The sequence below is a fragment of the Hydra viridissima genome, unplaced genomic scaffold (genome assembly GCF_058129835.1).
Source record: "Hydra viridissima isolate aposymbiotic clone 2 unplaced genomic scaffold, HvirCarnegie_v1 scaffold_1, whole genome shotgun sequence".
NCBI classification, from domain to species: Eukaryota; Metazoa; Cnidaria; class Hydrozoa; order Anthoathecata; family Hydridae; genus Hydra; species Hydra viridissima.
In genome coordinates, this window is record NW_028324300.1 from 20,336,472 (window position 1) to 20,362,599 (window position 26,128).

General features: G+C 30.4%; 4 protein-coding genes and 3 pseudogenes across 4 annotated transcripts; 5 read left to right on the forward strand and 2 right to left on the reverse strand.

Moving 5' to 3' along the window:
* Window positions 1–22: 22 nt before the first annotated feature.
* On the forward strand, window positions 23–1,853 carry LOC149893819 (uncharacterized). Its single transcript, XM_090076401.1, has 2 exons — window positions 23–141; window positions 236–1,853. Exon 2 carries the CDS (start codon window positions 272–274, stop codon window positions 1,709–1,711), a length of 1,440 nt encoding a protein of 479 aa, XP_089932527.1. The 5' UTR covers window positions 23–141; window positions 236–271; the 3' UTR covers window positions 1,712–1,853.
* LOC149893820 (uncharacterized) lies at window positions 1,806–4,064 on the reverse strand. The gene is made up of 2 exons (XM_090076398.1): window positions 3,725–4,064; window positions 1,806–3,480 (listed from the first exon to the last, which is right to left on the reverse strand). Exons 1-2 carry the CDS (start codon window positions 3,921–3,923, stop codon window positions 2,186–2,188), a joined length of 1,494 nt encoding a protein of 497 aa, XP_089932524.1. The 5' UTR covers window positions 3,924–4,064; the 3' UTR covers window positions 1,806–2,185.
* A 649-nt stretch (window positions 4,065–4,713) lies between these two features.
* On the forward strand, window positions 4,714–7,105 carry LOC149893821 (E3 SUMO-protein ligase KIAA1586-like; annotated as a pseudogene).
* A 2,148-nt stretch (window positions 7,106–9,253) lies between these two features.
* Window positions 9,254–10,543, reverse strand: LOC149893822 (uncharacterized; annotated as a pseudogene).
* A 1,764-nt stretch (window positions 10,544–12,307) lies between these two features.
* On the forward strand, window positions 12,308–14,641 carry LOC149893823 (uncharacterized; annotated as a pseudogene).
* A 1,315-nt stretch (window positions 14,642–15,956) lies between these two features.
* Window positions 15,957–17,668, forward strand: LOC149893824 (uncharacterized). The gene is made up of 3 exons (XM_090075529.1): window positions 15,957–17,197; window positions 17,343–17,594; window positions 17,654–17,668. The coding sequence occupies exons 1-3, from the start codon at window positions 16,793–16,795 to the stop codon at window positions 17,666–17,668; spliced, it is 672 nt and encodes a 223-aa protein (XP_089931655.1). The 5' UTR covers window positions 15,957–16,792.
* LOC149893825 (uncharacterized) lies at window positions 17,460–19,558 on the forward strand. The gene has a single exon (XM_090076418.1). The coding sequence runs from the start codon at window positions 17,673–17,675 to the stop codon at window positions 19,245–19,247; it is 1,575 nt and encodes a 524-aa protein (XP_089932544.1). The 5' UTR covers window positions 17,460–17,672; the 3' UTR covers window positions 19,248–19,558.
* The last annotated feature ends 6,570 nt before the right edge of the window (window positions 19,559–26,128 follow it).

Below are 26,128 nucleotides of genomic sequence, written 5' to 3' on the forward strand. Positions count from 1 at the left end.
ACTCCTAGTGAGTTTACAAAAGAAAATACCAAAGCATATAAATGATTGGAGGCATATAAAACATATTTTTTGTGTGGCCATGTGCAAGATTGTTGGTATGCTCCCAGCATCAACGAAGATTATTGTTTTATAAAAACTAAGGTTATATTTTATTTTTTTATTTATTACTTTAGAGACAACAAGTACAAGGTTTATAGTTGAAATAAACATAATCAGTTAATAATTCTTTATTTAGGTTCTTCCAAGCCAGCGAGTCAGCATAAAAAGTTCCATGTATGATGTATGGGTTTGTCTTCACAAAGATGGGTGGGTTAAAAAAAGCAGCTGCACTTGTCCAGTGGGACTAGGTTCAGCTTGCTCACATATTGCAGCTCTACTTTTTAAACTTGAGGCTGCTGTGCACCACCGTTTAAATAGAGAAGATGCGTCAACAAGTAAGCTTTGTTCATGGAATGCCTCAAAGCGCAGTGTTAATGCAGCACCATTAAGTGCTATGATTTTTAGCAAAAATAAAAAAAGAGGACAGTTACCCTCATTTAATGATCTTGCATTAAAAAAAAAAACGAAAAGTATAAGAGCATCAACTATGTTTAAATTAAATGGGAATTATTCATATATTGACCCATCATTTTGCATATCAGTCAGCGACTTTAACACTTTAGGCCAATCCAATCCTAAATCTGTTATATTTACCAGCTTAGATAGTAATAGCCATCATAAATCAAGTGATACTGAGTCAGGTTCTGAAGATGAGATAAGTTGTTTACCAGAACCTATAACTAGCTTGTTTGATCCTAGTTGCAAAGATCTATCTCAGTTTGAGCTTTTAAAACACTCTAAACAACTTTATGATGACTTTAGTCAAACTTATTTTGAAAAACAATACGATCAACTTGCCAAAGTAACATATCAACAAAATCTATCATCAGCTTGGCAGGTTCACCGGGCAGGAAGAATTACAGCTTCAATATGTTTTAATGTATTTCACACAAATAAATTTGTTCTCAGTGAATCTCTTATCCAAGAAATCATGCAATATAAAAAAGATTTTTATAGCAAATTTACACAATACAGTAAGAAAATGGAAAATTGTGCCAAAAATACATTTTATGAGGTCCAGTTAAAGAAGCACAGCAATTTTTCGTTTATTAACTCTGGTTTTTATGTTATGGCTGATATGCCTTTTTTGGGAGCTTCTCCTGATGGAATATTTACCTGTTCTTGTCATGGAAAGGGTGTTTTAGAGATTAAATGCCCATATAATTATAAAAATGTTTTTATTAACTGGCAAAGTGATGAAAAATTTCCCCTTAATAGTAATGGTCTAAAATCAAATCACCCTTACTTTTTCCAGATGCAATTACAAATGTTCGTTTGCAAAGTTAACTTTGGTGAGTTTTTTATGTGGTCCCCAGTTGAGCAAAACAAGTATTTACAGTGTACTGTACAGCGTGATAATGATTTTCTTCAAATAGTTGTTAATGTTTTGGCTAAATATTTCTTCAATGCTATTTTACCAGAAATTGTCAGCAGAAAAAGAGACGAAGGCTTTCAACATAGAAAACAGTATTGTTTTTGCATGAAACCTGAATTTGGTCTCATGATTTCATGCAGTAATGCAAGTTGTTCCAAAAAATGGTTTCATTACTCATGTGTATATGTTACAAGGAAACCAAGAGGTTCCTGGTTCTGTCCTCAATGCAGGAGTTAATTACTATATTTTTTTATTAAAAGTACCATTTAGTAATAACTAATATTTGTTATGATAATGTATTCATATTATATTTTTATTAGATATAGTAATATAACACAATAGAAGAATGTAATATTTAAATAAAATAAGCTATTTATACAAACAGTATGCACCTTTTGATTCTTAATTACCCACTGCAAAATGCCTAAGGCTTGTAACATATTTGCAAGGTAAACAGCTCTACAACATTATTTGCTGTATGAATCATTAGTTGGGCTCTGTGATGTTAACACAACCCAAAGGTTCCTTAGGCTTTTATATAGATAAAATAAAACTACCCTTAGCTGTATATAAATACAGTTTATGTAAATATTCTTACGCAAAATGTAAATAGATTTATCAATAACATTGATAAAGACAGAAAGATGTGGTTTATTAGGTTGTTTTTTTATCTAATTTAGATTTCATACAATTCTGCAAAATATCATTGTATCACTTTATAATGCCTTTGTTTAAATTCACAAGGGCCGATATTACAACCATTATATCATCTAACAGATCAATTTGTCTGATCGGCACAGTGGTTTGTAAAATTCTAAATTGTTTGACTCTGCCAATAATGCGTTCAACATGTATTCTGACATTTGACAGTTGCCTTGAAGTTTCAACTTCTTGCGGACTAAATTGTGGTTTTCCTTTTAAAAATGCTGGAATGTAAAGGTTTGCTCCTTTCTCTGCAAGCTCATCTTTAATGAGGAATCCCCTATCTGCTAAAATGCAATCTCCAAAATTTATATATTTGAAAAAGCCAGATTGATTTGTTAGCTCCTTGTCCGAAACTCGACCTCCCCAACCACCAGACAAAAAAGTAATTGCACCTGTTGGACTGATCCCGATTAAGTATTTTACTATATTGTGGTGTTTATAATTTGACCATGATTGAGCACGAGTTGTTAGATTTGATGGTCTTTCAATAAAAATCTCATAGCAGTCAATTATGCATACACAGTTTCTAAACTTCTTCATAAAACACTCTGGCAGGTTACTTCTTATTACACATTTACTAGGCCATTTTATTAAGGGTTGTAAGCAAATGGCTAGTACTGGTAACCAATTTCTCAAAATTCTGGATATTACACTTTCACAGACACAAAAACGAAATGCAATATCTTTATTCAACAACCCAAGTCGCAACTTTATAAGTATAACTAACAAATGGTTTTCTTTTGATAAACGAGATGAACAAAGCTTTATATAATTTGTCCTTGTTAATAAAGAAAGAATCCATACAAATGTTGCCATATTTGGTAGCCCTGTAAAAAAATTTAAATGAGCATTGTTTTTTTTTATTTTTTCAATGCTGAAAATCAAATCCCTTTTTTTAAGTTCTTCATTTTCTTGTCTTAAAATATAAACTTCCATGTTCCTATCACGTAATTCCATGACTAATTTTTGATTTTCCTCTTTTAATAACTCTTCCATGCTCAAATCACATTGGATACCAACACTTTTAAACAACACAGATTCTTCTGTGCTATTTCCAGAAAACTCCTCGTTTTCAGAAAACATAGATTCTTCAATAGCAATATTTTTTGTATAGCATTCTTCAGTTTTAACATATGCTGATTTTTCATTTAAAATATTATCTCCTGAAAATGATTTTTGTTTCTTTTCTCTTGATTGGTATCTTTGATATCGCTGCAATCGTTTATGACCTAAACTATTGGGTTTGTACATAAAAACTGAAGGTACATAATCTGGATGATTGGGTTCATCAGATCGTTTACCTATAAATAATATAAAATGAACATTATTATGTTACAATGATATAGCTTTGAGAGAACACATGATTACAAAGAGCTGTATAATGCAAACTAAAGTTGAGCTAGTGATCACTATAAATACTGTTGACTGTATACCTCAAACATTTTTAATAATACTATTTGTGTTAATTTTACCATTGCACTCACACTTAGATATAAATATAAAAAATTGTTGAATAAAAATGAACAAATCGGAGCTAAAAATGACCTGAAACAAAGTGTTTGCTGCATACACGAGCATTTTTTATCATCTTATCAGGCCAGTTTTCTCTATGAAGAGCATTCAGCCAAAGTTGTCGTCTGTTAAATTCTTTTGTGGAATGACCATTTGGAATGCGGTAAAAACTTAAAAACTTTGTAAAACTTCTTCTACTTGTACATCCTACTACACAGCAACTATCAGGCATTTTTTTAAAATAACTTACAAACGTATCTAGAGCTGTAATTTTAGGTCAAAAAATAATAAAATGCAAGTTTCCTAAATGTTTATTGCAGAATGTTTATATTTTTTGCCTGCCAGTTTAGTGCGCATGTCCACGGGATTGAATATTTTGTAAACATTTGAAATTGGTCTATAAGAGATGGACGTGCAACCTATTGTTTTTTTTGCGAACCATGCTCGTTGCGCATTGTTACAAATCTTTTGTTTTAAACAATAGAAATTAAACTATGTTAAAGTCTGTCGGATTCGTCCAAAATTTTTGCTCTCGTCTAACCAGTCGCATCAACTTCCTTTTAGCTATTCAAGATAACAGCAATAAAATCAGGTTTTAAGCTTAATTTCATATAGCTAGACATTCTTAATACTTTAAGAAATAACGCTGATGATAATATAGAAATTAAGATCATTTATTTAACTACTTTAGTACATGTATAACTAGAGATATAATAAATAATGCAAAATATCAACTAGTTTTGTAGCTACCTAGAGCATATTGGTTTCATGTCAAAGGGAACTACTCCATCTACTATATTGCTGTAGATTTCTAGTTTATGAATATTATAGAATTTTCTATTTTTATGTTTAACAACAGAAATATATACAGTTAAGCAGTGCTCGAAGTGAGGCGGGATGGGGCGGGATGGGGCGGGATGGGGCGGGATGGGGCGGGATGGGGCGGGATGCCATCCCGTTACCTTTTAAAATTTTGAAAACCATCCCACTTCTTTTTTAATGCATATTTTGGAGTGGGATGCCATCCCGGTACATAATAAATTAATGGAAATTTTATTTTATTTTCCTCCTATAAATAAACTTGTAAAAACAATTTTAAAGTTTGCGGCAATATGCGAATTTAAATGAACTAAAGTCTCAGCTGTTATTTAAAAATTTGCGGTAGAAAGTTTAAAAACTAAATCGATAATTATAAAACATTGCGTCTTTTCTTTTGTATTTTAAATAAAAAGTTACCAAGCAACAAAAAGCTACATTGGCTTTTTTTTTCGTTAAAGTATCATTAGAGTTTTTTTTGGTGAAATAAAATATAGTACACAGTAGATTTACTCAACATTAAATGTTATGATTTTAAAAAAATTTACTTATTATAAATATGGATAAATGGCTAGCAAGCGGAAAGAAAAGAAAGTTAAGCAGTGATAGTTCTAAAAGTAATTTGGAAAATGACACTGAAATAAATAAAGAAGTGACAGATTTTTCGAGTATTGAAACTTGCCAATCCTTTCCTCAATGTGATGGCATTTTTCCAGATTACTGGTCTGATTTACAGTGGAAGGAGAAATTAAAAACATTTGACTGGTTGACAGTTTCATTAACAGGTCTTGGTTGTTCTGTTTGTAAGTCAGCAAATAATTTAGGTGCCGAAAAATCTCAAGGAATAAAATTGGCTAGCGAGTGGACGCTTGGCAACGTTAAGGAGTATGGCGAAACAAAAGAAAAAAAACAACAATCAATGAGGAAAAAGCTTTCAAGCCATAAACTATCAGTTGCACACGAAAAGGCTTGTAAAATTATTTCTCAGTCCAAAAAAAACACCATAGAGATGTTTAGTTCAAAAATGCAGATCAATCAGCACGAAACTACCTACCGCATATTTCGCACTGTTTATCACATTGCAAAAAGGAATCGTCGATTTTCTGATTTGAAAGAACTAGTATTATTACAGGTAGAAAATGGTTTAGACATGGGACGTATTTTACAATCTGATCACGCATGCGCTGATATTGTTTATCACATTGCAAATGAAATGCGCACTAAGCTTGTAAAATATATTCTTCATAACGATAGTAAAGTGGGGTTTATGATAGACGAATCTACCACGATGAGCAAAAAGTCTGCTCTGTCAATCTGCTTGAGAGTGAACATTCCAGAAATAAATATTGTCAATAGTATTTATTTTGATCTTATCGAATTAACAAATACAAAAGCCTCGTCTATTGCAAAATCTTTTATATGTGCTTTACACGATTTTGGTTTTGACAACAATTTTTTATTACGTAATTGGGTGTCTTTTGCATGTGATGGTGCTTCTAATATGCTTGGCAAAAAGGCAGGCGTGGCCCAGTTACTTTTGAATCAGTTTCCTAATTTGATTTTATGGCATTGTAGCAATCACCGATTAGAGTTAGCATTAAATGATGTTGTGCGCGATATCTTACCAATTTGTCACATGAAAAGCTTTTTTGATAAATTATATTCCATTTACAGTGCATCTCCTAAAAACAAAAAAGAACTGGAAACTGTTGCTATGGCTTTAAGTGTAAAACTAAATTCCATTGGACGTATTCTAGGCACTAGATGGGTGTCGTCTAGCGCTCGATCTGTGATGGCTGTTTGGAATAATTATGCAGCATTGTATCAACACTTTCATGAATCTTCATTGGATTTAAGGCGTAATGGAGGAGATAGAGCCCAATATGCAGGTCTTAAAAATAAATTATGTGATATCAATTTCATACTCAACATGGGGCTAATGCTAGATGCTTTAATAGAACTAGAAAATCTTTCTAAAAAATTACAAGATAGGCAAACTTCTTTACCTGATGCACATCGGCTTATCACCTTAAAATACCATATATTTCAATCAATGAGAAATAATTCAGGTGAATATTATTTGCAAACGCAGCTTGCAGCAGAAAAGTTTGAATTTTAAAGGCGTCAAACTACAGATCGGAAAACTAAGTGAAATCTTGATTCTAGAATGTTTACAACTACAAATTTTTTAGTAAACTAAGTGAAAATCTTGATTCTAGAATGTTTACAACTAGAGCTGCGCATAAATCTTTACAAGACAAAGAAAATGATCCAAACAAAGAAAAGTACGATAATTTAATAAAAAATTTACAAATTTTTGATAAGCCACAATGGTTTGCAGACCAAGATCCATGCTTTGGAGATAACGATATTAGACAATTAGCAAAAACTTTAAATATTTGTGAAATTACGGCAGTCCAAGGGTTTCGTGAATACATTTCCACTGGTGACTGTAATAAAACCCCTAATGATCTTCAGCCTCTGAGAACTGCTATGAATACCTTGATTGTTTCAACAGCTGAATGTGAGCGTTCTTTTTCTCCTATGAATATAATATTATTTTTCTACTATGAATATAATCTAAATACAAAAAAATAAGACTTGTTTAAAAATAAAATGTTTAAATATATCATTGTTTTTTGATTGCTTAATGACGTTTGAGGTGAAACTCAACTCAATATTTTACGGTGACAGTCTCTTAAGAACATAACGGACCTCAAGTTGTTTTTTTAATATAGGTTTTTTACTATAGGAATACTCTAGGGATTTATAGTTCCTTTATTTAATCTACACAAAATACGAAATCTATAATTTTAGGATAGGTGGGATGGTAATTAGAAAATATTAAAAACCATCCCACTACCTTTTTTTTCCCACTTCGAGTACTGCAGTTAAGGATAAATAACTCATACTTAAAAAGAATGTAAATACAGTAAAGAAAAAAATAATTTGTCACAGTTTTAAAGAATTTAGCAAAGCCAATTTATGACAAACCGCAAGAATAACTAAGTATTTAACATTAACATAACATGATTTACCAGCTATATATAAACTAATTTTTATTTGACAAAAACAAATGGGTTATTATGTGCTTTTTATGACAAATGAAATAATATATGAAATATGAAAAGCAAAAACATGAAATATCTGGCCGCATTTTGAAAGATATAAATTATAAATTTGATTAACTTTTTTAAAGGTTTTGGTTTATCAAATGAATAATAAAAAAGCCCATTAGAAAATACACCTACTAAAAAAATAATGCATAGTGAAATATATATTATGGAGCTTACAGAGTAGTCGAGGCAAAAAATGGCGACATATCGGAAAAAATACTCAAAAAATACACAAAATTAAGGCTGGTGAATGAAGGACCAAGGAGTTGAATGAAAGCAGAACTTGACAAAAAATATTATTTAAGCTTTTTTATATTTCGCTATGCTTTTTTTAGTCATTTAAAAATTATCCTTACAGTCCTTACGGCCTCTTTGATGTAAAACAATAGGTTGCACGTCCATCTCTTATAGGTCCATGATGGCGCATACTCGTTCACTATCAGCGAAACATCGCACAGTGCAGAGTGGGCCAGAATGCACTTTTACTGGACAAAATTCATAACTAATTTAATATTAGAGCTATATTCACTAAAATTAGTATGAGTACTAATATGATGTCTGCGCTTTTTATGAAGGTAATATTTTTTTATTTCGTTGCTATGGATACCTTTATTTTGCTTAGCAACAACCTACTTTTGTTATCTGCAGATATTTTATAAGTGCTATATTCACTAAATTTGGCATGAGTACCAATATGAGATCACACTTCTTACAAAAGTGATAATTTTTTAAATTTAGTTGTTATGGATACTTATATTGCTTAGTTACCGGATACTTTCCTTAGTTACAAAGTGGTAAATTGATATTTGAATATCTTATCGGATTTTTGACCCACCTATATTGAATAAAAATTGAGTATTTAGGTAAATAATGTTTTAGGAATAATAAAAGCAAAAAATAGTGCAAGAAAACGTTATCAATTTTAAATTACATCAAAAAATTATAAAACAATAATATCGTTTGAAGATTGTTTAAGTAATTGTAAAACATCTGAAGGCAATGCTTTATGATTTGTTTGGTGTGATGTTGATTTACGCAATGATGAAATAACAGGATCACTGGAAACTAGGAGTCTATTGATAAGATCAGTATTTGTTGCTTTTCTGGATGTTTTTCGGCTGAAATTTTCGCGATAAGATTTAAAGTCTTTATTTCTAGCCTCTTGAGCTTCCTCTGACATAAGTCCGATGGGTAATGTAAGGCTTTTAACTATGTCATTTCCATGTATCAATACTTTGTGAACTGATTGAGCCATGTAATACCATGGATAAAGGGACACATATAGTCTAAAAGTGTCAAAACAATAATCCTTGAACTTTAAGCAGTCTACTTCATATCCTGAAGAGAGCGTTACCAAGATAATGTAAAATCTGAATATAAGGTTTTGGTCAATACCCAGAATTTCAGCTGTTTGTTCATATGCTGCAAAAGCACGCCTTGAGGTATTGCCATCATTACTTGTTCCAGAACCACCACTTTTAGGGAAATCAACAACAAGTCCCATTTTGTTCATAAAATCAGTCTGAATCTTTTGTTTAGCTACAGATGCCTTTTCTTTGTGTTCTTTAGATCTTGCTTGCCACTTTCTTGTTTCTTTTTTATATGCAATGTGCAATAACATCTCAAAAAATCAAATCCATGCATGAAGACTGGAAAGACCATATTTGAACTCTCTGTTAGTATAATCTATATTAAGGATATCAAGACTATTCATATTTTTTGGAGAGACACCACACACTGAACAGCATTGGTATGAGTTATTTTTTTCAGATAATATTGTTTGAACCTTCCCATCAATCATTGTAAGTTCAATAATACAATTCACTTCAATAGAAGATCCGCAAACCTCTAATAAAATCATACCCAAGCTTTCTATCTCACTTTTAATGTACTGATCTTCTTCAATCACAGATTCCTTGGATTCCATTTTGTATGCAAATCTTATGGGTCTACAATAGGCTGTGGAGGACGACTTTTGATTTCTCCAAATAGGCACCTTTTCGTTGCTGTTGTTAAATCCAGTCAAATCGCGTGGGACAAGACAAGGAATAAATAATGATTCTTCACGCTTTAAATCTCTGTTAATGTCGGGTTCTGATAAAACTTGTTTATAAATGCTTTGGCCAGTAGCACCATCAAAACCAGCCTTACACGTTAGTGTCATTGTTTTTATTGCTTTGTCGTTCAATATCAAGTGCCTTAGCACAGGTTCCTGAACTGCACAGATTCTTTGCAAAGTATGAGTCATTAAATCTTTTAAAGGAACTGAAGCTGAATAGTCCTCCACTGTTATGTTTGCAGGATAACATTTCAATTTTGCATCTCTGACATCATTGTAAGCGGGGTAGATGTTATATTCTTTCTCCAAGGCTCCGCTTCTAATCAATTGGTAGGAAGCTTTTGTCAGACTTGCATCAATTATTAAAGCCAGTGCTTCGTCTGCTGAATATTTAGTTGCTTTATCTGTATTTGATATATTTAAAACATTCTTGGCAGCAATAACAACAGATTCATCTCTAAATTTTTTATTAGCAGCAAAAAATAATTAATTGGATGAATGAGATTCAATTAAACAAGATACACGCCGTTTTTTAGTTTTATTAGAACTATTATCAAATGCAACTGGTTTTCGACCACGTCTACTTGCAGTTGGTTCATTGTCTTTTTTTCTGACAATTAAATATTCATTAAGCCAGTTCACAAACTTCTTTTCAAAATTTTTCACAGTATAGTTTGCAGATTTCCACTTTTTTTTATACAAGTAAACAAATCGTTGAACAGCATGTCTAAAATCAACGTCTTTAAAATCAGCAAATTTTGGCTGAATAAATTTTAATATATCTTCAGTAATATTTTGTTTTGAAATACTAAGATTGTTTTTTTTGAGAAAATTATGAATGTCTAAGTTTAACAAAACCATATCTAAATAATTTTTGTAACAAGTATTTTGTATTTAAAAGTAAAATGTTATAATATATATGTCGCCTGGACTACTAATACTTGTTAGTAATTAAGTTGCTACAAGTGCTAGTAATTAAAATTAAAAGTAATTAAATTACTGTCAGTGTTAGTAATTAAATTACTAACAACTACCGAAAATATGTTGTTGCTATGTTATGCAAAGTAAGGTATCCATAGTAACCAAAAAAAGTTAACCTCATAAGAATTCTGAATCTCATTTTAATACATACCCCCAATATTGTGTATTTAGCGCAAGTAAAATACTGTTAAAACAACGTTAATGTAAAAATGAGTTGTTGCTATGCAAAATTTAGTACCATAGCAACTAAGTTAAAACATACATAAAATCTGAACGGGGATTTAAGGGGACGAGCAATCAATTAAAACTCGATTGAAGCATCATATAGCTCAAATAAATATAAGACAACACATGGCAAATTGTGGTAATTATTAGTTATTGTGCGGCAAAAAATAAGTTTCTTAAGAAATTTTTTTTTTTAATCTGTGATTTTCAAAGTATAACTAAGATAACATGCTATGACAAATTTATTTCACACATTGGTTTTTCTTATCTCTAAATACTCTAGAATAACATGTACTAATTTTTTGTTTCAAAAACGTAGATGTAATTGAAATATAACACAACGTTGATGTCACCGTTAATTACTTATTTATAATTTTTTTTTTTTTTTTTTTATCTCAATATTCAAATGCTTAGAGTCCTGGTAACTAAGGGATTTAATATAAATAAATTATCAATAGATTTCTCGTAATATATGTAGATACTAAAATTAAATAGGTTTTCAAGATTAGACAACTAAAATTTTTCCCATTTTGTCCACCTACTGGCCCACTGTGCAGTGCCCAGGAATTTTGTTGTTCAAGATAGATAACGAAGAACCATGTGGCATACTCAAATTTTTAGTATGTTGGTACTGGTAGCAAATGAGGATGACTTGCACAAAATAAAGGGTAACTGAAGCTAAACCAACCCCGCCCCGATCCCTAACTGCCCCCTTCCTAGAATGTCTTCTTTATTCGTAAAATTTTTTTTTTGTTCTATCATAAACTAGATCAAAATTCATCGACAGATTTCAAATTTCATCAAAAAATCTATTTTCGTTTAAGATTTATAACAATGCAAAGCTTAAAATTACCCCCTGAAATAACTTTAAATGGATTCAACTTTTAAACAAAAAATTTTTTTTTAATGTAATTTGAAATCTGTCAATGAACTTTGATCTAGTTTAATATAAAACAAGCAAAAAATTGAAAAGTGTTTTTTGAAACCATACCCTGGGGGATTTGGGGGATCTTCTCGAACACCACAAAATCAAGACCATGCCCCACATTTAGATTTTCAGAAATGTTTGTGATAGATTTATCAATTTTTTTTTAAAGTTTTTTAAAATTTTTGTTTAACATTGAAATTTACAGACGGATAAATAATTTTTATTACTTTCTATTAAATTTTTTTTGAAATAAAAACAAAGCAAAGCAACCTTTAGTTATTTACAATTAGTAAAAGCTAGCAGTTGCTAATTGTTAACAGTTGCATAATAACTCTTTGCACGCGTTGATATACGAACTGAAAGCATGTTTTTAGCCATTATATTGACATGTGTTTATAGTCATTATATTGACATTTGATTGATATGACCGATATATCATGCTAATATTATCAATCCATATCAGAAGTTTTTATTTGAAGCATTCATTTAAAATGCCTAAACATGCAAAAGAACAACGTGATTTTGTAAAAAAATTTTGCATTTGCTGCTTCAGGAAAGGCACGGATTTAAGACCAATAAATAATCCTGAACAACTTATTTAAATCTTAATAAAAAGAAAAATGACTACTCAAACCTTATCAAAACTATATTCTGGATAGATTATTTAGCGGATAATACTGACCTTCCTACCATGCTTTGCTCAAAATGTAGAAAAAGGCTTGCAGGGACTGATCCTTACTTCATTATGCGGCCGTGTTTTTATAACTATGTTGATGTTTAATTTACTTCATTTAAAATTTAGTTTCGCTATTTTAGTTATTATAGGTGCTATACATGTGCTATAAAATTTAGACCTGAATACCAGAGTTATCAGAGGGAAAAAATGTGAGTGTTTTATTTGTGAAAATGGGCGCAAATCAATAATGGAAAAAATATTTGCCCCTATAGTTGAATGTGTTTCGGGAAAGCTTGTTTATCAAGGCGCTGAAGATGTTTCAAATAAACCTGCAGAAAGACTAGTTTGTCAACATTGTTATGCCCAAGTGGGCCAAGGAATTCCACATCCCTGTACAAAATTAAAAAGACAAAAGAATTTGACTGCCATTGTAAAATCAACATCCCCAACAACGCAATTTGTTATGAGTTTAAAGCCAATTTTTGTAATAACTTTATTATGATTTCTAAGTAATCCCAACATGATTGAAGTTGCACGATTTCTAAGAAGTGAGGCAGGACGAAAAAGTGTGGAATCTGGTTTCAATATTAAACTGATTGAGAACAACGAAATGATTGGAAAATTGTTCAATTGTGATCAACTCCCATTGCTATTAGAATTAAAGGAAAGCGAAGAGGTAAGTAAACTATTTCCAAAAAAAAATTTTTATAGATTGCAATTTGTATTATTCATTTTGATTTTTCATGAATGTATAGTTGGTAGAAAAAGATACTCCTATTGTGTATTGCAATGACATTGAAGAACTTGTAGCGATGGTACTTCATCACAGAAGTCAAGAAACAAATGATGTTGATATCAAATTAGGTGAAGATGGAGGGCAGGGATTCCTAAAAGTTTTACTGTCAATAACCGTAAAACCAGAGTTAAAAAATAATAAAATTCCAGAGAAACTGAGCAAGTGTGACGGATATGCGTGCAAAGATTTTAAGGATTCAAGCGTCCACAAAACTATTATATTGGCCATTTTGCCTTCATTGAACGAAAAATACCATAATTTGCGGTTAATATTGGATAAGCTAAACATTTCATCCTTAGATTATACAGTATCTGAAGATCTAAAGGTTTTGCTTCAAATGGTTGGAAAACAAACTGCAACATCAAAACACCCTGGTCGGTATTGCATGACGTCATCTCCTGACTTTCAAAAAGCTGATCATTATACTCTAGAGTCTTTGTGTACATTGTACGACCAATGGATGGTGCAAATTTAAAAAAAGCAAAAAAGTACACTAATGTTGTTAACCCCCCTTTATTAACAGGCAACAAAAACAAAAAAATACTAGAACTTGTAAATATTCCTGGACTACATATACTGCTAGGTGTTGTAGACAAAATTTTAAAAGAGATTGAAAAAAATTTATTTGAAAACAAGGAGTGTGGGTTACAGTTTGTTAACCAATATCTGTCTAAAATAAACATCTGCAGAGTGTCCTACCAAGGGCAGCATCGTTTGGAAGGCAATGCTTGTCATAAATTGCTTAAAAACATAGACAGCTTTGAACTGTTTTTTCAAGAGTTTAGTCTTGGAGTTTCCGCTGCCAAATATATTAAGGTACTTAGAAATTTTAAAAAATAGTCCATGGTTGTTTTGGAAAATTATTAAGCTCCACGTATGTTAAAGATCTGGAGGAGTTCTCTACGAGCTATAGAAATCTAAGGGTTACAATTCCTTTGAAGGTACAGATAATTGAGCAACATGTTATTGAATTAATCAACATGGAAGGTGAAGTCTTTGGTATAATAAATAACTTTTAAATTTGATTAAAAATAATTTATAATCTTAGTATTTAAATACACTATTTCAACAGTTGAATCGTAAAATTTGCATAATTTACGACGAATATTTATTAAATAAACTTGCTTTTTTTTTTGTACTTCTACTATTCTATAGGCTTAGGTTACTGGAGTGAACAAGTTCTCGAATCCATTCATCAGGATTTCAATCAGTTTTGGCGAATGAGAAAAGTTGGCGAGCACAGCCCAAACTATATAGGGGCGCTGAAAAACGCGGTTGTTGCTTACAACTACAAGCACTTTTAAAGTAGCTTTCTATTTGCAGGAATGTAGTTTGTAAAAAGTAAAATATTAAACCTCCTATGAACAAACGTTTAGTATGACTTTGAAATTTAAAATATCAATCATAATGTAACCATAGAAATCAGAGTTGTTGTTTTTTTTTACTGTAATAAATAATTGTAGCAAACTCTTCTCGACCCCTAATAGCCCTCCCCAGGGTATGGTTTCAAAAAACACTTTTCAATTTTTTGCTTGTTTTATATTAAACTAGATCAAAGTTCATTGACAGATTTCAAATTACATTAAAAAAAAAATTTTCGTTTAAAAGTTGAGTCCATTTAAAGTTATTTCAGGGGGTAATTTTAAGCTTTGCATTGTTATAAATCTTAAACGAAAATAGATTTTTTGATGAAATTTGAAATCTGTCGATGAATTTTGATCTAGTTTATGATAGAACAAAAAAAAAAAATTTTACGAATAAAGAAGACGTAGTTCTAGGAAGGGGGCAGTTAGGGATCGGGGCGGGGTTGGTTTAGCTTCAGTTACCCTTTATTTTGTGCAAGTCATCCTCATTTGCTACCAGTATCAACATACTAAAAATTTGAGTATGCCACATGGTTCTTCGTTACCTATCTTGAACAACAACGTTTCTGGGCACTGTCCTAAAATATGTGTTTTCTTCCCAGGCCCCCACTAAAAAAAGTTGTCGTTTACATTTTTTGAATGAGGAAGTGTTTTCTAATGATAATCAAAAGTAAAATTTCTGGGGATGTGTTGCAAGGTCTTAGAGTATGTTCCTATGCACCGTGTAGACCTCTTCCGAAAAATTGTAAGTTAGGAATATTTTCTGTTATAAGCAAGATTCACATGTCATAAAAAAAACTTTGAAATGGTAGATTTAAATGGGGGTTAGGCGCCAGTGACGGAAAAGGTCCAATAGCTTTGAGCCTCTATTTTACATCTAATAACATCAATTGCTAATTTAGTTAGTACATGTTACCACAGTGTCCATACATGTGAAAGTATAAAGGCTAGGAAAAAATTATAAATACAAAATTTGTGGGCCCGAAATGACTTTTATGAGAATTTCAAACTGCTCACTAACATCAACCATTTTGGTAAGACTGTAGTTTTCAAAAGTTCGATATATATATATATATATATATATATATATATATATATATATATATATATTAGGGGTGTTCAAAAAAAAAAAATTTCGAAAACGCGAATACACAACAAGCTAAATTTGGGGCAAATGTAAAAAAAATACGATTACAAAAAAAAAAAAGTCAAAAATATTGAGATTTACCTTGTGCTCAAGCGTCAAAACCCCCCTAAAAATGCCCCAAATAGTACCCTCGTAGCAAGGCTTTGAGCACAAGGTAAATCTTAATATTTTTAATTTTTTTTTTTTTTAATGTGCTCATAATAATCTATACTTTTTTTTAAAATTGATGTGTATCCGTGATTTTTCTTAAAAGTTCTTTAAATTTAAAACGATTTTATGCAAAAAAACGAAAATATGCGCATTTAACAAAAAAGAATGCGCAATAATTCGTACTTATTTTATTTGTTTATATTCACATTGTTTGGTTTTTTAATCATTAATGTTTCTTTTGTTATTTGATTTGTGTACTTTGTTTGCATTTTTCTTTTGTTCTCACTTAATAAACAATTATATTACCTGTCTAAAACTTGTAAAAAGAAAAAACTGACAATTGTAAATTAACGTTAATGTATATTGCGAAATTCTGCAGTAAACATTATAGTTTCATCTCATATTTTGAAATTAGTGAACGTCATTTCTTTTAAAATAGTTTTAAAAATTATAATGGACAATTTAATAGAAAACAAAGGAGAGTCACAAAAAATGAAAGTTTCAAGTGCAAATAAAAGTAAGAAACTATTAAAAAGTGGCAATGAAAAGCGAAATATAAAAATGAAAAGAAACAAACATTTTATTATTGAGAAAGTGAAACCAGCAATACCAAGTAACGAATTTGTTTTGAGCTTTTTTTAATTTTAAATATCTAGTTTAGGATATAAGACTATAGTTAATAATGTGAAATCTTATGACTATAAGATTTCACGTTGTACAAGAGCAAACTCAACCTGAATATTTTTGTTATTAACTTTAGTTGATCAACTGCCAACTGGATTAGATATTTTACAACACATAGCTTTTAATAAGTCGACGCTTTCTAAAACCTCAAAAAAGTCAATGATAATTGCATGCTCGGTAAAAAAAGACAGAAAATACGAGAGATGTGTTGAACTGCATTGTAGGTGTATTCTAAGCAAAATCAAGGGTCCCTGGCTTAAAGCTGGATTCCCTCTTCAATCAGATAATAACTTGATACAAAAGCTGAATAAGTTGAACAAAAAATATTTGAATTTGAAAAAAAACATGCACAGGAGGTCGCCTTTAGAATTAAAAAAGCAACAAGACTTTAGAAAAGAGCTGGGAAAAATCTTTTGGGCAGGAATAGCTGACTTACAAAACTGGATAAAGAAGGACAAGAATAGATCAGACCTAGATAGGAAAGAGGACCTAGATTTTTTATACGATCAAGAACACAACAGAAAGTTATTTCTAGGGCCTGAAGACAAAAAATATAGCGAGAAGGTATTATATATTATAATATAAATCCATATTATAAACCTTTTTTCTGAATTTAAAAACTCTTCTATCATTGCTCACTCTTCTCCAATTTTTCATTGGTTTTTATTTTGGGTACATTAATTTTTATTTTATAATGTATGCTGTTTAGATTTCGGAGAATACAAGAAAGAGAAATCCATCTATAAAAAATGCTGCTAAATCAGTAGAAGTAAGTTCAGAGTTAGAATTTGGTACGGATACCAGCGAAGATTCATCTTTTGATTCCGATTTTGAACCAGGATATCGGCGTTCTATAGAGTCAAGTAGTCTTATAAAAGCTGAGATCCCAAAAGATATTATTTCTGGTAATGTTGCTCTTATTGCCACAATTACTGATATTTCTCCAAACGTTTTGACAAAAGTTACTGCTGCAATCCTTGATAGTTCTGGGGTTGATCTTACAAATGTAAATTGCAGCAGGTCAACAGCATCTAGAAAGATGAAACAAACAGCTCATGAAATGGCAGTTATTGCTAAAGAAGATGTCGAACTTAGCATCCGAGCTTCTCCCTACCCATGCATTATACATTTTGACGGAAAGACACTTTTTGAAATTAATAATGGAAAAAAATTAAAGCATGATAGACTTGCGGTTCTGGCAACTATTGATAATGACTCCCATCTTCTCGGAGTTACGCCATTACCCTCTTCATCTGGAGAAGATCAGTACAATGGTGTAATGAAAGTCTTAAAAGAGTACAATCTCGAATCAAAGATTGGATTACTTTGTTTTGATACCACATCAAGCAATACAGGAATACATAAAGGATCTTTAATAAGAATATCTACTGAGTTAAATAAGTATCTAATTCTTTTAGCTTGCAGACATCATGTTTCTGAGTTGAGAATCACACACTTTTGTGAGGCTATAACAAATGAAAAAACTACGGCCCCCGATAACCCTTTGTTTAAACATTTCAAAAACTTGTTTGAGCAGCCTAATTTTGAGTACAACCCATCTATGTTAGTAAAATTTGGTTGGGAAGAAATTAAAGGAACCGTTGTTGAAAAAGCTGCTACAGAATCTCTTGAGTATTGTAGATCTTACTTATTGAGAAATAATATTGTACGGGAAGATAGAAAAGAACTTGCAGAGCTAGTGGTCAGCTATCTTTCTCCTTCTATCATTAAAATTCGAAAAACTGGAGCGGTTCATCATGCAAGATTTCTTGGGAAATCTATATATTATTTAAAAATGCAAATTCTTTCAACTCAAATTGATTTTATTCAAAAAAATAGAGAACATATTAAGGTAATAACTGAATTTATAGCTTGTTTTTATGCAAAGTGGTACCTGCAATCAAATGATACAATCAAAGCTCCTTTTATGGATGTAACTGCTATTCATCAAATGCATCAGTATAAAGCAGTATGTGCAGAACCATTTGCTGTTGATGCTGTGTTGAATTCTTTATTTAAACATACATGGTATCTTGACTCAACTCTGATTCCTTTAGCCTTGCTGGATGATGGTGTTGCACTCGAAGAAAAGAAAAAAATTGCTGCTGCAATATTATCATTTCCAAAACCTAAGTCATGTTACTTTAAAACTGAAAATAAGCAAAAAAAAGATATAGAAAAATTGTTGAAAATTGAACTTAACATTCATCAGCAAATTCCTAGCTTAGCTTCTTTGGTTGATGAGTTCTCTTGGTTAATGTTTGATATGATCGGAATAAAAGATCAACGAGTTGATGATTGGCTGACCTTGCCACCTCAGTATTGGCACACGCAATCAACATATAAATTATTTTTAAATTTTGCAAAAAGTATTGTTTGTGTAAACGACCACGCTGAAAGGGCAATTGGAATGATGCAACAATTTGTTCACCGCTACAGAGACGAGGAAGAAAAACAAAATAGGCTTATTGCTGTGGACAAAACTCGCTCAATTTTTAAGGCATCAGGCAGTGAATCTTTATTAACCAAGAAACAAAATAACAAAGTTATAAGCAAGAAAAGAATCGCAAAGGGATTACTTAGCTTACGCTCCAAAATTCAGAAGATAGCTTGAACTTTTGTATTTATATTAAAAAAATATTTTTTAAAGATACAAGTTGCACGTAATTTAAGTTTGTATCATTCAATCAACCTATAAAAAAAACGTTTTTCTAAAAAGCTTAATACAAATAAAATGAAAACCAAACACTGTGAATATAAACAAATAAAATAAGTACGAATTATTGCGCATTCTTTTTTGTTAAATGCGCATATTTTCGTTTTTTTGCATAAAATCGTTTTAAATTTAAAGAACTTTTAAGAAAAATCACGAATACACATCAATTTTAAAAAAAAGTATAGATTATTATGAGCACATTAAAAAAAAAAAAAATTAAAAATATTAAGATTTACCTTGTGCTCAAAGCCTTGCTACGAGGGTACTATTTGGGGCATTTTTAGGGGGGTTTTGACGCTTGAGCACAAGGTAAATCTCAATATTTTTGACTTTTTTTTTTTGTAATCGTATTTTTTTTACATTTGCCCCAAATTTAGCTTGTTGTGTATTCGCGTTTTCGAAATTTTTTTTTTTTGAACACCCCTAATATATATATATATATATATATATATATATATATATATATATATATATATATATATATATATATATATATATATATATATATATATCGATCACTATAGTTCCAGTGGCGTGGTTTTCATAAGTTTTACATTCGGGTAAGCAGCGGGTCCCGTCATAAATGTGTGAAAAGAAAGGTTGACTCTCAAGTTGACTCTAAGTGTGCGCTGGTGACATTTTACAGGATGAACATTTGCATACATAAGAGCACACAAATTGATTTCTATTTAAAAAATATGTGGGTTTTAAAACATTCCTGCCTCATGTCAAACTTTATCTCCCTCATATAACCTGCGTTTAAAGTATAACTCTATGTTAAAATATAACTCTTGAAATCATTGACGGAGAGTGAGTGACTAACTATTAAATATATGCTATGTACTGTAGTTACCACATTATAACGTAGGTCACAAAACTTATAAATATCTTATAAATAAATTTACTGGTAACACTGGCCTCGTGAATGGAGTACATTTTTGGTCGCAAACAAACAAACTCAGCAATAAGTTGATCGTTTCATTCATCTTTGAATTTACCAACTTTGCTTTCTATATTGTAATAGGGACAATCAGTCTGTTTGTCTTTGAAGACATCTTTAGCTTCAACTTAGAAAAACAAGATATCGGTAGATATGTTTTACCAGAAATCATATATGAAGTGTTTGAATATGTGGAGAACACACCTTCCAACATACATTAGCCTGCTCAGTTCGAGCTTGTTTTTGGTCCTGCGCATTGCTGCCTAGTCTCCATCAAATATCTTGTGCAACAAGTAAGCCGAATCTGCAATCAGGCGGTTAATTCTTTCTATTTTAAAATCGCGGACTAAATCAACTCTTTCGCACATGCGGAGATTTTCCATTGCCAAAGACCAAGCTGTTCAATAATTTGAACAATTTCTCTTCAAATTTTGTGAGGGACCTCGCCCGTAGATTGGTATTCAGCTGAATATATGGTGCCATCAAGGCTTTTAAGTTGATAAAAAAAAACTTTAACAAATGTGAAAAAATAGCAATAAAAATAGTTTTTGATAAAAGAAAGGTTTGAAAAGAAAAACCAAATGCGTGAAGTATTAAAACAAAATGATGATTCTGCTAATAATTATACATCAGGTAATTATTGCTGAAAGCTTAAAATCTACTCTCTTTTTTTTTTAACAAATTGTTAAAGAAATGGAAACATAAGAATCCTATAATTTTATTATTGAGAAAGAATTTGTGTCAATCAGCCTCAATTTTGCCTCAGGATTTTTTTTGAACTAAAAATATCATTAAAATCTAAAATCTGCTCAGCGTACCTTGAAGATTTGCTGTAAATATCAAGTGTCGCTTCTCAAAAGGATTGCTGAGACAAATGGATTGCTGAGACAAATGGATTGCTGAGACAAATGGATTGCTGAGACAAATGGATTGCTGAGACAAATGGATTGCTGAGACAAATGGATTGCTGAGACAAATGGATTGCTGAGACAAATGGATTGCTGAGACATGTTTAAAAAGTTAATTTTGATTCTCAATTATTTGTATTTGAATACAGTGAATTGAGTTCTTTTTTTTTTTTTAACATATAAAAATTTGAATGAGAATTTGAAAATCGATCAACTCTTATGATAAATAATGTTTTAAACTCAACTCTTTATTTTAATAAGGAAAACTTTATTTCATTACTCTTTTTGATTATTGTTATTATATTTTAACAAATCAAAGACTAAAGGTTCATACTAAAAAAATGAAATTAAGAAAATATCATTAAACCATGCTTAACAGCTGGAATTGATGCGCAACTCTTAAAAAAAAGGTTATTTTCATATCCACCTAATGTTAAAAAAAACCTATTTTAGCATCAGAATTTTCATTCAGCAGCTGAAAGAAATTCCTGGAAGTTTTACTTTACTTTTTAGAATCAAAACACAAATTTTTATATTTGAAATAAAAAAAGGAAATAACATAAGTAGGAGACCAAAACCTCTACAAAAAGATGAACTTGTGATTTTTTTGATAAACTAAAGTTTTTACATTGAAATAACATAAACGTGAACACAAAATTAAAATATTTAAAGATTTTTGTAAAAATTTATCATACAACTTCTATAATGTAAATTCACCTAATTTTAAAAATTTCTGACATTTTCACTGATTAAAATCAAACTGAAATGGAATTCAAAAGGATTGTTCAGTTTTAATTTTATGCTTAAAAAAAAAAATACATCATTTAGGAATTGCCAATAGACAAGATTTAATTTAAACAACTATAGTCATACTTTTTCTCGCTTCTATCTTTTCATTCAAGCTATTTCTTATGTCATGTATAATAATGCACTTGCTAAAACATCAAGTTACGGAAACTCTTACTGAATTCGAATTAAATAGAAAACTCTACTGAATTCAAATTAAAGTTTATTCTCAATCGACTTTTGTTTATTGAATTACGGAAAACTTAAATTTGTCTTTAAAGTTGAAATTTTGTACCTCTCTTTTGTAAAGCTTTTTTCGTGAAACCAGCAAAAAATGATGCAGCATAATTTTTCTAAAAGTTTTGTAAAGTTTTAAATTTGAAGTTTATTCAAACATTTACAGTAAACTCTTATAATTTTTTTGAAAACATTTCAAAAAAGATCATCTCATATCACCGAAACGGAATAAGTAACTGACTTAATAAGATTTTTAATTTGATTATTTATTTATTATATATAGAAAATAATTTTTCATTTTTTTATGTTTCCTTCAAAACTCAGATTAAAATTTTTTTCTTTTAACACGAAGTGTAAAGAAAAGATTTTATTAGAAAAAATGACCTTAGAATGTATCATCATCTTATTTCGGGAGGCATTATTTTCATTTGTATTTGTTTGACTTGTTTTTGCATTCCAGCCGTTCTCCTGCCCTTTTAAATAAACCGGACCGATGGCCTTCAAAGGCTTTTATTTTTTAGAAATACTTCTTGTTACAGGTTTATATTTTAGTTAAGAACATACGTCATATTTCAGTTAAGAACATACGTCATATTTGTTTTTAAAGAAAAAAAAATTCAGGAGAAGTTGGAGTTTTTTTGCTTTGTTTTTAGGTTTTAGAAATAAAAAGAAAACATCGAAACTTATTTTTAAAAAATTTAACAAAATTTTGATGAAAGTTTATTCAAAGCAAAACCTGTCACACTGAGTTCTTTTGGTTCATTTGCAAACTCAGTTCTCGATATTTTAAATGGTAATAAAAATACAACTTGTTTCTCAAACAAGTTTTATGTATAACTTGCTTTAATTGAACGGCTGGGTTTGTTTGTGCTTATAGAGATAAATAAGAGGCCTGTTTTTCTATATTATAAAATAAGCTATGAATATTGTCGTAGCAATAAATTAAGAAATCGAGAACTCTAATATAACTATAATGCATTTGAACAGCATCTTTAAACACGAGGTTGTGATTTTCTCGTTATTTATGATGTTTTTTGCTTTTTTATGATTTAATATTTCAAGAAAAGTATGAGATAATTTATAAAGAGCAAATTAATAAACTTATTTCAGATGTTGTATTTAAAATTTTAATAGTTGACTTGTTGTGCCTTTAAAAAGGAAGAAATTAATTTTTCAAACCGAGATTTCGAATTACTAAAATTCTAATTATAACGTGTGGACTGTCAACGATTGCGCAGCGACCATTTTCAATTTTGAGCTATAAAAAAATTTCATTTTTACTTGTTTGATAAAATAAAATCTTTGCTTTCATTTGTAACTTCATGTATATTTTTTTATCCTTGTTAAGGTGAAAGCAAATTTGAACTTTATTCCTGTTAAAATGCAAGCAAAGTTGAACATATTTATAGACTTAAAAAATGTAAAAGAAAGAAAATAACAATATACAATTATTTAATATTTATCATTCGTAAAAGGATGATTTACTACTCGTATCAGAAAAAGGATTTTTCATGAAAACAGCACTTTTGAAGTTGTATAAAATCACTTACATTTTTGGATTTTGCATTTTGATTTAACCATAACTCACAATACAGTTTCCGCAAAGTGTTTACGTTAAAGACGGAAAAATCAAAACTTAGAAGTTGTTTTTAAATTAAGTTTAATGGAATTGCAACTCAAAGAATTAATCATTAGGGAAATTACAAAAAGGGGGATGACGGCGGTGAATATAATGAAACATCACCTTCTTCCCATGCCGTAAGTTTGCTGACCTGATTCAGCGAACTCATGTGGAAACTGACTTGTCGAGCATTTTAACTCCCTTGTTTCAACTGCATTATTTATGAAGTTTTTTTCTCCAACTTTTTTGAAAAAAAAAATTTTTTTTTTTACTTCATTTCCATCATTTTTAAGCAGAAAACTGACGTCATCGAGTTGTTTTCAACAAATCATTAAGAAGATTTTAGTTTAGTTTTTATTCTTTTCTTGGTAATTTCGTATCTGGATTTTTCTGTTCTAAATTTTTCTTTTCTAGCAAGTTTTTCTAATTTAAATCGTTGTATTAAAGTTTTAATGCAAGAAATGATGATTCTGATGAAAAGGATGAAATGATGAAATGATGATTCTGATACCTAAAATTTTCGCTTAAATCAATAAATTTTTATTTTTAAGTTTGTCTTTAAATTTCCGTCTTTGATTTTATTTTGTGCTTAGAATGATGGGCAGTGCATTGGCTCTGTACGGTTCGTTCTTCGTAAACATTAAATAAAAGAGTTTCTTCTGTTTTAGCATTCGAGTAAACTTTGATGCTCATACAGAGCTTTATCACGAGTAATTCCAACCTTCATTCAGTTATCTTACGTTTGACTTTTGGTGACAGCGTCGCTGATGGTAAAATTTTTTCTGCTCTCTAAAAAACTTGTTTGTTCCGAAACATTCATCATCACGATGGATTATTTCGGAAGAGCAACAAGTGAAGAATTCTAAATCTTTTTCATTGGTTTTGAGAAATTTTTCAAAAATATTCCTCCTTAATGATTTTACCTTAATATTTTAGGCTTTTTGCGTTTTGGGTGCGTGTCACTTCTTTATATTTTGATTTTTAATCTTTTGCTTTCTGGTACTTTTCTTTCGCAAGCATTATTTACATTAGGTCGTTGGTGAAAAACATATTCTTGCTGTTCAAACATAACACATGGTGAGCCTGAACATGGCATTGGCAATAAATTATACTTTTTACTGAGTATACTTAGCACAGTGTAGAATTAGGTATAAAAAATAATTTAGTCTCAGAGTTCAAACCATTTTTTTTTTTTTTTGGTTTTTCATTTCGCCCGGAAAAAAATCCTAATGATGATGAAAAACAGCGTCTCACAGGGTTTTATTCATCCTGGTTTTAGATTTGGTTCGGATTGATGAAGGGACTTAATAGATGATAGAACTTCATAAACTATAAGAAAATTAAAAGTTTGTAAAAAAAAAAACCGGGAATTATTTTTTTTTTCTGACAATTTTTCCCATAGACTTCATGGTGCTGTTATAAAAACGTCATTTAAGTTTGTATTGTTATGTTACTAAAGACCACAAACTTCTTGTTACATTTTCATCTTCTAGTGAAGGTAGCTAAACCACTGATTTCAAAATATAACTGGATAGCGTATACGGAAAATTTTTTGAAGCCAGTTTTGGCCTCCCAAGATGGCGGCGGAATTATCGAATGGTGATATGAAAATTAAGAAATTGATGATAATCAAGTTTTATTTCTTAAGCTCAAATATTGATAAATATATAAGTTTCTTATAAAAATCTAGTTTTTTTATTTGACATAAGATTTTTTTCATAAAAATAACGGAATATTACAATTTACATAAATTTCAAATATAAATATTTTTTTATTTAACAAAATATACTCTTACAATAAGTTGTTCTATATTAACTTTCTGTTTTTCGTTTTTTAGAATAAAAATAATAAAATAAAAAAGTTTTCAGTTAAACTAAATACAAGTTTTAATTTTAATTTGCTAAAATTTAGTTTGTTTAATGATAGTGAAGAAAAAGTATGTTTGGTTGTGCAGAAATCTCAAATACCCAATGCTGTGTGCTAGAAGGTTATTAACACAACAGCATGGTAGGCAGCTTTTTTAGGCATTAGTTAATCAGAGAGGCACTAAAAAATTATAAATGCTGCATGAATATGATAAGTTTTGTTAATTGCTTCCTAAGCTTTTTTCCAGTTATTTTGGCAGTTTGTTCTTTACCCAGGTAGCGATTGCAATCCCGGGATCCCGGGATCCCGAAATCCCGGGATCCCGACTTTTTTTATGATCCCGAAATCCCGGGATTGTCTAACATCAATCCCGGGATTCCCTTTTAGATCGAACAAAACAAAGCGTAATGAAAAAATATAG

Excerpts from the sequence above, each read along its gene's own strand:
- LOC149893824 (XM_090075529.1), top strand. The coding sequence starts at position 16,793 with ATGATAATTGCATGCTCGGTAAAAAAAGACAGAAAATACGAGAGATGT. Across the intron at positions 17,198-17,342 it reads ACAAAAAATATAGCGAGAAG|ATTTCGGAGAATACAAGAAA; the intron begins GTATTATATATT and ends TATGCTGTTTAG.
- LOC149893820 (XM_090076398.1), bottom strand. The coding sequence starts at position 3,923 with ATGCCTGATAGTTGCTGTGTAGTAGGATGTACAAGTAGAAGAAGTTTT. Across the intron at positions 3,481-3,724 it reads CAGCAAACACTTTGTTTCAG|GTAAACGATCTGATGAACCC; the intron begins GTCATTTTTAGC and ends TATTATTTATAG.
- LOC149893819 (XM_090076401.1), top strand. The coding sequence starts at position 272 with ATGTATGATGTATGGGTTTGTCTTCACAAAGATGGGTGGGTTAAAAAA.
- LOC149893825 (XM_090076418.1), top strand. The coding sequence starts at position 17,673 with ATGAAACAAACAGCTCATGAAATGGCAGTTATTGCTAAAGAAGATGTC.